Genomic DNA, 13,779 nt, shown 5'->3' on the forward strand with positions numbered 1-13,779 from the left:
GGCATGGGGAGATGGGGACAGGCATGGAGAGATGGGGAGAAGGGATAGGGAAGGGGAATGGAGAGGGGGACGGGGAAGGGGAATGGGTAAGTGACCGAGAAGGTGGACGGGGAAGAGGGATGGGGAAGAGGGATGGGGAAGGGGGACGGGAGAGTGGACGGGGAAGGGGAGAATGGGAAAACGGGATGGGGGATGGAGACGGGGACGGGAAAGAGAAGACGGGGAAGGGGCCGGGGTCACGGTCAGGCACGTCCGGGCCGGGCAGACCCGGCCGAGCCGCCCCCGCTCCCCGTCCCCGGTACCCGCAGAGCAGCAGGTCCCCGATCATGGCTGCGGCGGCTCCGCTGGCGGAATTCCGGGGCAGCGGGAGGGGAAAGGGAAGGGGCGGGCGCTGCTCGGCACCGGCGGCGCCTGCGCTGGCCGGGGCGGCTCCGCGCCCGAGGAGCGAACCGGGCACAGATCCCGCGGCCCCGGCCCGGGCAGCGAGCGGGGCCTGCGGAGGAGCCGTGACCGGGCCCGGCCGCCATGGAGCTGTCGGACGCGCTGCCCCTCGGGGAGCTGGCGGCCGCCTTCGCCTCCCTGCCCGTCTTCCCGCTCTTCGACACCGCCTATTTCATCGTCTCCGTCCTCTACCTCAAGTACGAGCCCGGTGAGTGCGGCCCTTGGCCCGGGGGACACGGGGGGGACGCGCTGTGCCCGCGCAGACCCCGCGTTCTGCGGCGCGAACGGGCCCCATTCCCCCCTGCCCGCTCTCCCCTCACGGGCGCTCGGGGTGTCGCGTTGTCGCGGCTCGGACACCTGTGTCTAAATATAAAGCGGGACATCCCCCCGCCACCCCCCGCCAACTCGTGACTCGTGATTTTCGGAAAACAAATCTCGCGTTTTGTTTGCGGTTGGGTTCCGAGCGCGCTGAGGTGTTTTGAGTTCGGTCACTTCTCTGCTGCTACCCCGGGACTGAGCGTTGCAGCCCCTGGGCTTGAATATTTTTCTGGCAGTGCCTTCCTCGTATTTATATACGAAAAGGCTGTAAGGAGAACCTTGGAATTTTCCCACCCTCTGGACCGTGCCCTGATCTGTTCTCAGGCACCACAACTGACCTTGCTTTGTTTGTTCCCTCGGGCTTATCTTGCACGGATCGATAGATCTGCGCCTTGGCTTTCACTTTCTGCGTTGTCACAGTCCGGCTGCACCTCACTCTGTTCCAAATGCCACTTTCTCTGCGTATTTTTGATGCCGTGAGCACTCCCCGTGCTCTGTTCTGAGCAGTTGAGCTGTAACTGCCCAGCAACTGAGGGGAAAAAAAACAACCCCACGCTTGGGTATGATTTTCAAGCCCCCCCCCTTGTGTGGTCTCTTGTGCTGCACAATCCACGCTCTGTTCTAGTTAAACTCCCTGTAAACAAGTGCTGGGTTTTCCGAGGCCTGATCACTTCCAGCTGTCTTCCAGCATTAAGTCCTGAAGGGAACAGTTAACAGGCAGCTCTCACAAAAATAGCCTTTTAAATGTATGCAAGCCCAGGAATCCACTGGGGCTGGATAAGGCTGGGGTGTGCTTTTCCCTGGATTCCTGCAGTGCTCCATCCCACAGCTCCCGAAGATCAGTGTTGGGACAGAACCGTCCTGTTTCCTCCTTGGAGACAGCAGGGCTTCGTGGAGCCAAAGAAAAACAAGTGTTACTAAATTTAAGCCTCAAGCTAAACCACAGGTTCCTATAGAACCAGTTTCATGTCTCGGCTGTTGCAGCTGTCTCCCTGTTTTCAGCTGGTTCAAATGTCCTGGGGATAGAAGAGCCTGAGCTCTCACAGCTCTGGCACTTACTGCTGTTTAAGATGGGCCAGGTAGTCGCCTTGATACAACATCTGATCATTCTCTCTCTTGACTGCCTGTTCCTGGCTCACTGAACAGAGTTTTGTCTCTGAAATGCTGCACAAAGGACTTTGGAGCTGTTTAAGGCGATGAAACGATCTCACAGGATTGATGTTATTGGGAGATTTCCCTGAAGGAGTACAAAGGCGGATGAAAATGGCTACAGGAATTTAAAAAAGGTTGTGGGAGGAGACCACGATGTATTAACAAATAGTAACACTCTTTTAATATCTCATTGTATTTTCAAAGGGTATTCCCAGCCTAGCACAGGAGTGGGGAAGAATCCTCAAAACATCTTCTTTCAAATAAAGATTAAGAATTCCTATTCTATTTTTACAGGTTATCTTATGAATGAAAGAGCTGAACAGATTGTTCATGAATTCTAGAGGGCACCTAGGTTGAAGCGATGAAGAGAATGGTACTAGTATGCATTTTATTTTTAGACTGTGAAAAGACATTGATTTTGAGGGAAGAAATGTTCTTTCTGGTTGCAGGAAGTAGCAGCACATAAAGGAGAGAAACTCTCAGTTCATAAACTCCTAATGAATGTGAAACCTTCAGGGGGGGCCTGCAGGCTGTGATCACACTTACCATTTCTTGGCAATCTCTGCTACTTGCTTGGGCTTCACAGAACACACACTTTGGCATCTTGTTTTACAAGCACTTTTCCTTGACTTACTTTGTGGGAGAACATGCCCCTCAAGCCTCTTTCTTAGCGGGTCTTGAAGTTTCTGCTTCTTTGCTGGATTCATCTTCTCGCTGAAGGTTGGACTGGGTGGATCTCAAGGGTTGGACTTGATGATCTCGAAGGTCCCTTCCAACCCAGCTGATTCTATGATTCTATGATCTTGACGGTCTCTTCCAACCTGGATGATTCTGTGATTTCCAACTTGCTTCCCAGGAGCCGTGGAGATGTCTCGGAAGAGCCCTTTTGCCTCCTGGCTCTGCGCGATGCTCCACTGCTTCGGGAGTTACATCCTGGCTGCTCTGCTGCTTGGAGAGGCACCTCTTGGGTACTTCAGTAACAACTCCAGTGTCATCCTGGCCACGGCAGTTTGGTGAGTCCCTTCCCCTTCACCCCGGGCAGCGCTGGCTGGGAACAGCCCTCTGGTGGGGAGGGAGATGTTCTGTTAGGGAATGATCCTGCTTGGATTAACTGGGGACAGGGGAGGTGGGGTGAGGTAGACTTTGAGTCTTTTGCATTCCTGGCCCCAGCTCCCAGTTTCCCTGCCCAGTTGCCTAATGCTGTGATTATCTGGGCTGGGGCCAGGCCAAGGGCTGGGCACTTCTATTCATAGCAGCTGCTGCTGAGCCAGGGCCAAACCACAGCTGATACCACACATAGAGAGGAGTGGCCCTCCCTGAAGATTTGGGGGCATTTTATTCATTGTGATAGTGAAATGTGCACAAATTAACCTTTGATTTCCTCAGTGTGCTTTTGCATGCCAGAATGAACATTGATAGGAAACATGAATGAAATGTTCATACACAGAAGCCTTGGGGCGAATCCCTCAGCTACCAGGTTTTCTGTGCTTAAGAAAATAAAAAGAAAGATATTCTTTCAGGCAATCTTCTGCAAAAGAGGATATCTGTCCTCTGTCTGTACTATAATTTCAGTATGTGTAGCTTCTGATGCCTCTGGACCCTACAAGATGTAAAATTTGAAAAGATTCTGAGTTAAAATGGTTGGGTTTTTTATTCAAAACAGAATAGTACCAGTAGTGGGAGTTCCCTGAATCCATTTAATAGCAACTCAATTAATTGTTGCTGTAGAGAGACTTTGTTGCACGCTGGTTTCCTATAGAATCAGCTGGGAAATTCAGAATTTCTCTTTTTTCACAGAACCAGCTATGAAATTAAGAATCTTTCTTTCCTTTTTTATAGAATCAGTTATGTAATTCAGAATTGTTCTTTTTCTTATAGAATCAACTATGAAACTAAGAATATTTTTTTCTTTTTTGTAGAATCAGCTGGGAAATTAAGAATCTTTCCTTCCTTTTTTTTTTAACAATCAGATGGGAAATTAAGAACCTTTTTTTCTTTTTTTTTATAGAATCAGCTATGAAATTAAGAATATTTCTTCCTTTTTTATAGAATCAGCTGGGAAATTAAGATCATTTTTTTTCTTTTTTTATAGAATCAGCTATGAAATTAAGAATATTTTTCCTTTTTTATAGAATCAGCTATGAAATTAAGATCATTTTTTTATTTTTTTATAGGATCAGCTGGGAAATTAAGAACTTTTTTTCTTTTTTTCTATAATCAGCTATGAAATTAAGATCATTTTTTTCCTTTTTTATAGAATCAGCTGGGAAATTAAGAATATTTTTTTCCTTTTTTATAGAATCAGCTGGGAAATTAAGAACGTTTTTTCTTTCTTCTCCTTCACTCCCACCTGACATAACTCAGCCTAATGCCACACCGCTCCTCCCTGCGTGTCCCAGATCGGGACAAACCAACGGCTCCTCAAACTCTGTGTGGTTTTTTCCGCAGGTATTTGATATTCTTCTGCCCCATGAACCTCTTCTACAAGTGTGTGAGCTTCCTGCCCGTGAAGCTCGTCTTCGTGGCCATGAAGGAGGTGGTCCGAGTGCGCAAGATCGCGGCCGGCGTCCACCACGCTCACCACCTCTACCACCATGGGTGGTTCGTCATGATGGCCACGGGATGGGTCAAAGGTGACACAGGAGAGACCCCCAAAGGCGGCAGGGAGGGATCCAAACTCCTGGGGAGGGCTGGGAGGGAAGCTCAGAGCGAGCAGCAGGCTGGCCGTGCTCAGCCGGGTCACTCGGGCTCCCCACAGCGCATTTATTCCTGCTTGCAGAGCTGAGTCATCACCCAGCTTCCAGGGGGGCATGAAGGGCTGGAGTCATTTAGGAATTCTTCATTCCTTCTCCTGTGTTCTGCTGTGTTCTACTTGTCAGTGTTGAAACAGCCCAGGCAGTTTTCTTTTAGCTTTTATTTGGAGCAAGCACTTGAGCATCAGCTGATGGAAGAGGGAAATGCCCTTTCCCTGGAAATTCCAGAAAGCATTTGCCCTGCTCTGTTGTTTTAGGCTAACTCTTAAATTTGGGAAGAATGTCATGAACCCTTTGCCCCCCTGGGTTGTCCTTCTCCCTTGAGGATCCAGAGCAGACAGCAGAGCTCTCTGGTGTGGCAGTTCCAGCTGTTTGACAGGTTTTCCTGTGTCACAGGTTCTGGTGTGGCACTGATGTCTAACTTTGAGCAACTGCTGCGTGGGGTCTGGAAGCCAGAAACAAATGAAATTCTTCACATGTCCTTGTAAGTAGGCAATCCTTGGTCAGAGCAAGGGTGGAATGTAAAGAACCATTCAGGGCTGGATGCAAACCTCCCAGAAAACCTTCCTTCTTTCTCCTTCAGCCCTACAAAGGCCAGTCTGTATGGCACAGTCCTCTTCACCCTGCAGCAGACTCACTGGCTCCCCATCTCTGAAGCCAACCTCATCTTCTTTTTCACCATGTTCATGATTGTTTGCAAGGTAAGGTCACAGCAGGTTTGATGCTACAAATTACAGAACCAGAGAACGGGTACAGACCTAAACTGAGGGTATTCCTGAGCCACTTACAGGCTGTACATCCCAGGAAGAATCTGCTTGGGGCATTCAAGGCTAAATTCTCCATCATACAGGTGGGGCTGTGAAAGATCCTTGTGTTTCTTGGTTTGACTGTTTCAGTTCACTCTTGAAGATGATACAGTCTTCCAAGAGAGAAGGCAGTGGTAAACAACCCACAGTCTGATGACAGAAATCAAATGGGAAAAACGCTCTTATGTAGTTTGTTGGGTTTTGTTTGTTTGTTATTTTTTCCCTTTTCCCTCTCATCATCTCCAGGTGAAATTAAAGTAGTTTCAGTTCTTTACATCGTTTTGTATGTGCACATGCAGAAAATACTGTGAACACTCTGCACTTTATCTTCACAGTCTGTGGAGTGTAACTTTTAAGAGGTGCCTAAAGATGCAGGCAGGTAGGTCACAGCACTGGCTGTACATCCCTGGAAGGGTCTGCTCAGGCCATTCAAGGCTAAATTGTCCATCATACAGGCAGGGTGATAGAAGACCCTTGTGCCTCGAAGTCATGGAGCAGTGGGGACTGTAGTTGGGGTCAGTGGAATGTCCCAGCTGGTCAGTATTCCCTGGCTGGGGTGTGTGATCCTTAACTCCCAGGTTTTCCCTGTTGCCCGGCAGGTTTTCATGACGGCCACTCACTCGCACGCCTCACCCTTCGCTCCGCTGGAAAACCTCGTCTGCCCGGTGCTCTTTGGCTCTGTCTCCAGTGGGCACCCAGGCCACCACCACGACCACCACGGGGCCTCCCATGAGGTTTCCCACCCGCCTCCTCCTCCTCCTCCTCCTGCAAAGTCGAAAGAGGAGCTCAATGAAGGCACAAGGAAAAGGAAGGCAAAAAAAGCTGAATAGAAAAGCAACGACGCAGAAAACAGGCCAAGAAAACCCTTCCGGAGCTGAGTCTCAAAGCCACCCGTGACTTCCTTTGTGCTCCAGTCGTTCTCCCTCAGGCTCCAGAGGAGAGGTGGAAGCCAGGACACTGCCAGGCGGGTTCCTGAATTTCAGTTTTGCTCTCTGTGCTTGCTGCTTGGTCTCTGCCTCTCTAGTCTGATCATACATTCAGGGATTTGTAGGTTTTGTGCCAGGGTGATAAAGTGGGTGCCAGTTCCCAAGCTGTCAGCAATTTTGATGCAGCGTTTTCAATTGATGTAAAAATATTCTCACTGTGTTTATTTATGAATGGAGGGAATGGTTTGTGCTCCTGCAACTCGTAAGTTCCCTTGAGTTTTCATTGACCTTTCTGGTGTCTGCCAAAACAACAAACTGTTAAGACACAGTCAGTGTGGAAATCAGATTTAATACTTGAGGAAATTAAATGGTCTCTTATGAGCCTGATCTGATTTTTCCTTGCTCCCACATGTGCCATATCTCCAAGTAATGTGACATTTTAAATGCAATGAGGACTTTGCCTGAGCCAAACTCTGTTCCTCTCACCTCAGTTCCCTCTGATTCTAATGGACAGTCTGTGTTTGCAAGAGCTCTGAAGCTGTGAAGTGCTCCCAGTGCCATATGTTGGTACTGTCACTGTCCTAAACTGTGTGTCCCACTTCAAACCTGATCCTGTTTAACCAGGGGAGAAGCATGGTCTGGTTTGTTTGTAATCCTGTGGGATACAAGAAGAGTGTGTGTGTAAGTATTTATTACTATTTATTTATAATTGCCAGGGCACCTCAATCATGGACCTGAATCTGGCTTTTTTAATGTTGCATCTTTATACAGAGGGTTGGAACTTCTAATTTGGGTCTTAAGCCCACAGCTACGTGCTGGTTTGCTCTTGTAGCAGTGATCCTAAAGGACAGCCTGGACACTCCCTGGATGCAGGAAGGAATGTTTCCTATATCCTTGAACTAAGATAGAAAGGCTGAAGCAGTGGGTTTCACACCAGCTCATTAAAACTTCTTTAAAGGACTGATTAAAAACACACCAGCTGAAAATACTGATTGCCCCTTGTAGGTCCCTTTGGGCCAAACCACTGGTCTGTGAATGCAGCTTGTGCCCAGTGAGTGGAGAATCAATGCCTTGCATGGCTCAGGAGGAGTCTGTCAGCTCATTCATGTTCTGCTTAGTGAATACTGGCTTTTGCAGTAGTTTTAAGCTGTTCTTATAACTGATTTTGTCCTTAAAAGTGGCATAATCCAAGGGCTGGAATCACCATGGTGAGGATGGCACACGTGGGGATGAAGCACTGGGCTCCCAGTTGAGCAGCATTTCCCATCCCCAGCACTGAGGCTGCTGCTGGCACCTCCCAACTGGGAATGGAAACAGGAGGATTTAAGGAAAGTGGGGTTTTGTTTGTGTGTGTGTGTGTGTCCCTGTTCACAATTGCAACTGATGGTTAATTAAAAATAAATATATATATATATATATATACACAATCAGAGGAAAGCCAGTCTGGAAGGTCAAATGGTTTGTGGGTTTGGGGCTTGACAGTGCCTTAATTTTGTGAGTTCCCCTCCCCTGCAGTAGAAAACAGGAATTCTGCCTGACAGCTCCACTGGCTGGTTCTGCAGATGCTGCTCTACTGAAACCTGATGTACCACAAGCATGCACGAGACACCAAATGTTTTATGAGCTGTCTGATCCAAGGGGAATTATGTTTTATAGAAGCCATCAACAAATAAAAATTGCGAAGTGACTCTGATTGTCCGGTGGCAGTCGAGGAAATCCGTGTGTTTCTTTTTTTCCTCCCCAGCCCCGGGAGCCAAACAGAAGCTCCTTGAGCTACTTTGAGTCTCCTTGACCCGATGACAGAATCATTCTGAAGAGAGAGATCAGACTTTATGTCCTGCAGCTGTGCCTGAGCATGTTATAAATAACATGGGAAAAGGTGTTTGTAGTGTTGCCTCAAACCAGACTTCCTGAGGTTTCAGGGAAAGAAATAAGGAAACTGATTCCTTTGGCATTTGTACCTGTTGTCTGTCTTTCCTTTTGTCATTATAAGAGGGAGGAGAGCACTCACCTGGGACTGCTAAATATACACACACATATACAGCCCCCTCCCCCATTCCAGCATTTTTATGGAGTTTTAGTATTTAAAACTGAAAAAAAATCAAAATGCTCTGCATGAATGTGAATATTTAGTGTGGGTCCTGTTGACTGCTGCTCTGCTCTCTAAGTGCAGAGACTCTCTAAGAGTCCTTGCCCTTCAGAGTCTTTTGGACTGAGTCAAATCACAGCTTCCAACCACGAGAAATATTCCAAGGGATGTTAAAATTTGAGCTCTGAACACCTTCAGAGTACCCAACAGGAATGGGGGGAGTATTGAGAAGATAAGTGCCATAAAGAGGAGTCACAAGGTCCATTTAGTGAAGCCTTTCCTGGTGAGGGAGATGGGACCTGGCTGGAATTTCCCTGGCTCAGCACTGGCAGTCGGGTACAATTCCAGACTGGTGTCCTTCATCCCCAGGAGCAGAGATGGACCTGCCAATAACCACAGGGACACGGGGCTGCTCCTGCACTTCTGGGAAGTCCCACTGGACCTGTCCACACCTTTTCTTCTTTGGGACTCTGCTCCAAACAGCCTGAAAATGGAGCTGGGCATTTCCTAGAGAGATGAAGTAACTTGTTTCCAGGCCACAAGATGAAGGTGATGAGGAAAACATGACACAGTCAATTGACCTGGTGCACTAAATGAGGATCTGCAAAGGGTCATTTATTTTCTGAAGGGTCTCACTTGTCTCCTCCCAGATTTAATAATTTAAAATGTTTATTAACACTCCATAATTCATCAGAGCAGTTGGGAGTGTTAAGTTGCTTTGGAATGAAGGGTTTAAAGTGTTTGCATGACCCAACCAGTGGGAAAGGTCAGTGCAAGCCTTATGCCTATTAAAAAAAAACAAAACTAAACTAAACTAAAAAAGGGGATTAGAGCATTTCAGGTGCTTTTAACAATTCTGGTCTGCTGTGACATCCAGTTCAGTGTCATCATTTCGCTCAGGATCTGTAAATGAACAGGCTGATGAGAGCAGGACCACGTCCTTTGAGGAATCCCCACTCCACAGAATGTTCCCAGCTCCCAGCTCTGCTGCAGCCCAGGGAGGAGAGGAGCTGCCAGGGCTTAAACTTCCAGGGGCCACACGTCATTCCCCCGGGAGATGTCCTGATCTGATAACTTCTGATACTAACTCCAGTGAGACACAGCTAAATTTAGCAGCAGGTTTAATCCTCAAAGAGGCCCTGGGTGCCTGCTGGGAAAAACAAGTGTTTTAGTTGCTGTTTCAGCGTTTCATGTGGCTTGTCAGGTTTCCCTTTCCTGTTACAGAGCCAACCTGGTGCCTGCAGCTTTTCCATGGTGGCAGATCAAGCCTGAGAGACAGGGAAGGCTCTGCAGCACTGCTGTGTTTGTAGAAAAAAACCCTAACCCCATAAGAGAATTCAATACAGAGCATTAATAATTCTGCACAGCAAATGAGGTGAAACCAAAAGGGGAGGCCAAAGAAAAGAATTTCTGTACTGAAGAGTTTGTGAAGGAAAGGGCAAAGCCAACACAAGCTTTAGAACATCAAGCACCAAGGCAGAGCCACCAGCGTTCTTGGTTTCCCTTTTTCCTGTTGTTATTGTTGCCAATATGTACATTCTCGCACATTTTGTCCAAAGAATAACCAAATTATATAATCCAGCGAAGCAGAAAGACCCAGAGGGTAGAGATGGATGTCACCTTGGCCATCTCCTGAGCGATACTGAAATTGTTCCTTTTAACACTTGCCAGGTGACTGGCTGCCAAATGCCTGCTTTTCCCTGTAGCCTGTTCCATGGTGCTTTAAAGAGCTCACAAAAGCATTAAAAATTACAGCTTTATGTGTGTTTCACAGTAGCACAGATTTATTTTGTCTGGTTTATGGTTCTTGTGCTATTCCTTAATGGATGTAATTGGCTGCTGTAAGGCACAGGTCAGGATGATATGGAAGGCAAGGCTGGAAAATGGCATTTCCTACCACCTTAAATACCCAGATTTCTGCTGCAACAAAGATTTTTCTCCCAAGATACTTTAGTTCTTTGCCCAAATAATGAGAAATCGGAATATATATTTATGCAACATTTTCTGGAAAGCTGTTAAAGACAGTTTGGATTTAGTGTGAGCTCCTTACATTCCTACTAGGATAACAGGACATGGGCAAGGCAAACCACCAGCACTGGAGAAACCATGCTGTTGATACCAAATGCTCTGTACAGAGGGTTGATATTTTCCTGTTTAGGATGCTCTGTTGGCCCCAAGGCATCTGTTTTGTCCTGTGGGCTCATCCACCATAAGGAAATGCCAATTAAAGGGGTTTCAATCTGATCAGACATCAACACTGTTTGCTAAACACCCACAAAATTACCTCCCAGCCAAGAATTTAATCCTGCTCTGGTCTGCAGCAGCCTGTGAACGAGCTGGTGGGAGCTGGTGGCTCATGGAACAGGCAGAGAGTGGGAAAAGCAGTTCCCTGTCATGCCAGAGCCCACGCTGCCATCCTGACTCACAGCTGCTACTCACTTCAACTCCACCTCTGACCAAAAGATGTTGATGGTGCTGAGTCATGAATACCTTGGAGTCTGGTCTCTCCTTTACACTTGTGCATCTGCATCTTTCACAGAGCATCCACAGAAAAAGTTCTATTTGTAATATTTCCTCATCTGTTTCCTTTACGTCCCCCCGAAGCAAATCTGGGGAGGGAATTTTTCAGAGAGCTTGTGAATGTAAGGACAGATCACTGTGTGAGACAGTGATTTCATCTTAGCCTTAGGGTACAGGTAGGCTGTAGCCCTGGAATGCAGAAAAACAGGTCTGATATGTTTAGAGGCTTCAATGTTTTTATAACCTCAGGAAATCCAGAATGTCCCGGGGAAAGGTCGATTTTGTTTGGTTTTGATTTGCAAATTTGCAGCAGCTCCCCTGGAAACCATCACCATCACAGGGGACATTCCTGCAGAAAACAAGCTCCTGCTTTCCCAAATATCCCAGCCCCTGATGCTTCTCAATGGAGCTGGTAGATTTTGACATCCCCAAAAAAAGCCCTGCAGGCTGAGGACTCCTGCAACCATCTGAATCAGTGAGTGAGCTGATTCTCTTTGCTAGAGACAAGAACTGGTGTGATGAGCAACAGTGACAGGCAGATGCAGAGGGAGAAGCACATAACAACATCACAGATTACAGTCCTCTGAAGCACAGTCTAAAATTCCGTGATTTTAGGGTCCTAATGTTGGCTTAAATTAGATTTAGACCAATGTAGGCTAAACCCTAATGTAGGCTCTGCTCTGTCTGTCTGTCTCTCAAGGTAAAAGCTTCCTCTCCCTGCCTGTATGATTTATGACAGATTAGGATGTCGGTTAATCTCTTCTTATTTGAGTAGATGACTGTGGAGATTAATCAAATATTGTCTGCAAAAGGAGCCCATAAACACAGATTACTAATTTTTCATTAATTATTCCTCTGTGTGCCAGAGGGATACAGAGGGTACAGCCAAGGATAGACACCAGCCTCTTAAATCTCATTTCATGGCAGAACTAGGAAAAGCACAGCAGCTGCTCTGGCTGATTCTGGTTTTCTCTCAGTTCAGTTTCCTGCAAAAGGCAAAAATCCACAGAAATTATAGATTTATGGTCTCCTGTGAGAAAATGGGGGAGCAGAAAGTGGTTCTGAGTGAGTGAATCTGCTTGGCTGGTAGATCATCATCTCTGTTCCACGGAAGAGGCAGCATTCCTTATGGGAAGAGCCATCCTGAACACATGCAGAAACATTTATATACAAACTGAGACAGCAACGTGCTGGGAATATTGGAAAACAGCAGCATGGAAGAAAGGCACTGAAAAGGAGGGGAGATGCCTGTTCTGCCAGGGCCCCTCTGCTGAGGTGTTTGCCCCAGGTCCCTTCTCTCCCTCTGCATTCCAAGGGCATTTGGACAAAGAGGGGTTTCTCTACTTGTTCTCTGCTGACAGCTGCAGTTTTTGAGCTCAGCAACTGCCCCTGGGGCGAGTTCTGCAGCAGCACACCCTGACCCTGGGGAGCAGCAGGAGGGTCAAGGATGTTGTCCTGCACTATATGACAAAACCAGGAGCAGCAGCCAGCCATATTCCATCACTGGAATTCTCCTGTCCACTGAAGCATCCCTCAGGAGGTGGATTAGCTACACAAGAGGTGGATTTGCTACAGTCTTTCTGATTTTTATCTCCTTTCTTTTTCTTTTTTTTTCTTTCTTTTTTTTTTTTGGTAAATGATTACATTTTTCTTTCTACACTTTCAAATGTGCTGCTCCTTTGGGGGTGGTTCCCCACGGCTTGACAGAAGGGAGTGACAGGGCACAGGCTCATACTCACGGCCTGGGTATTGCTGTGCCTTCAATGCCACACCTTACCTCGAATCTCTCAAGTGCAGTTGGTGCATCACTCTTGGCACAACAGGGACAGCAGGAGCTTTCTGTGCAGGCACCTTTCTCTATTTGCCAAACTCCCCTAAACCTATTCCAGGACGAGATTTATTGGGAAACCAGAGACAGAAATTAAATTTTAAAAAATGGGGATATTGAAATTGTGACTGCTGAGACTAAATACGTCAAAGCAGCAGCTCTTCTTATGCAGGAGGCAACTCTAGTTAGCAGCAACATCCTGACTGTCTCAGCTTAACGAGGCAGAAGCGTTTGCTAAGGAGGGCGGGATATGAGAAAAACCAAGTAATTAATAATTACTCCTAAGTAATCAATAATTACTCCTAAGTAATCAATAATTACTCCCAAGTAACCATGACTTTGAAATTAAGACGCTCCAGGCGAAAAGGCGCGGGAAAGAAAAAATAACAGCTCTTTACTAGAGAACAGATAGGTACAGGTAACACAACGAAAGAAAACGAGCAGCGATCCCGCACCCAATTGTTTTATGGCACCGATAAAACAATTAAAGTCATTTTTCGCCCCTCGGCGCGGTGATAACCACGGTCGGCAGGGGGCGCTGTCGCACCAGGGGGCGGGGCTGCGGTGCCGGGGGCGGGGCTGCGGTGCCCGGCTCGCGGCCGGCAGGGGGCGCTGTCGGGTCTCTGGAGGCGCGGGAGCGGCAGTTGCGCTCGGCCGGCCGGCAGGGGGCGCTGTCGGGTCTGTGAGGGGCCGCCTCAGACGGGGAGGGAGAAGGGGACAGAGGGCGATTCCTCCCATCTGGCTCTGCCTGGAAATGCCCTTCCTCCCGATGGGTGTAAACTGCCACCACCACGGAGTGCAGTCATCATCATCATGGCTGGGCTTCGCAAATGAAGATTCAGGAAAGGTCTCTACCCACGTTTGTTATAAACACGCTGGTGGCTAAAAAGGCCAATACAAGACAGACACGTCCGGCTGCAAAAGGCACAGCAGAAAGACTCCTTAG

General features: G+C 47.6%; 2 protein-coding genes across 5 annotated transcripts in view; one reads left to right on the top strand and one right to left on the bottom strand.

The window, feature by feature from the left end:
* SMIM7 (small integral membrane protein 7) overlaps positions 1–847 on the bottom strand; it is a 3,254-nt gene extending 2,407 nt beyond the window's left edge. The window contains exon 1 of one of the 2 annotated variants that reach the window (XM_017833688.1): positions 634–847. In XM_017833688.1, the coding sequence (XP_017689177.1) occupies positions 634–824 (191 nt within the window). In that variant the 5' untranslated portion in view covers positions 825–847. Of the gene's footprint in view, positions 1–302; positions 404–633 lie in introns of those variants that run through there. The other variant, XM_017833689.1, reaches the window with a different exon arrangement.
* Positions 511–8,102, top strand: TMEM38A (transmembrane protein 38A). Of its 3 annotated transcripts, XM_017833686.1 has the most exons (7): positions 538–649; positions 2,206–2,284; positions 2,768–2,924; positions 4,360–4,544; positions 5,061–5,148; positions 5,248–5,365; positions 6,070–8,102. In XM_017833686.1, the coding sequence occupies exons 3-7, from the start codon at positions 2,779–2,781 to the stop codon at positions 6,298–6,300; spliced, it is 768 nt and encodes a 255-aa protein (XP_017689175.1). In that variant the 5' UTR covers positions 538–649; positions 2,206–2,284; positions 2,768–2,778; the 3' UTR covers positions 6,301–8,102. The 3 variants fall into 3 exon arrangements, with proteins under 3 accessions (XP_017689174.1, XP_017689176.1, XP_017689175.1); XM_017833685.1 differs by lacking the exon at positions 2,206–2,284 and having other exon boundaries at positions 511–649; XM_017833687.1 differs by lacking the exon at positions 2,206–2,284 and having other exon boundaries at positions 520–638.
* The last annotated feature ends 5,677 nt before the right edge of the window (positions 8,103–13,779 follow it).

Source organism: Lepidothrix coronata, unplaced genomic scaffold (genome assembly GCF_001604755.1).
Source record: "Lepidothrix coronata isolate B3197 unplaced genomic scaffold, Lepidothrix_coronata-1.0 Scaffold219, whole genome shotgun sequence".
NCBI lineage: Eukaryota > Metazoa > Chordata > Aves > Passeriformes > Pipridae > Lepidothrix > Lepidothrix coronata.

Excerpts from the sequence above, each read along its gene's own strand:
- TMEM38A (XM_017833685.1), top strand. The coding sequence starts at position 526 with ATGGAGCTGTCGGACGCGCTGCCCCTCGGGGAGCTGGCGGCCGCCTTC. Across the intron at positions 650-2,767 it reads CTACCTCAAGTACGAGCCCG|GAGCCGTGGAGATGTCTCGG; the intron begins GTGAGTGCGGCC and ends CTTGCTTCCCAG. Across the intron at positions 4,545-5,060 it reads GGCCACGGGATGGGTCAAAG|GTTCTGGTGTGGCACTGATG; the intron begins GTGACACAGGAG and ends CCTGTGTCACAG.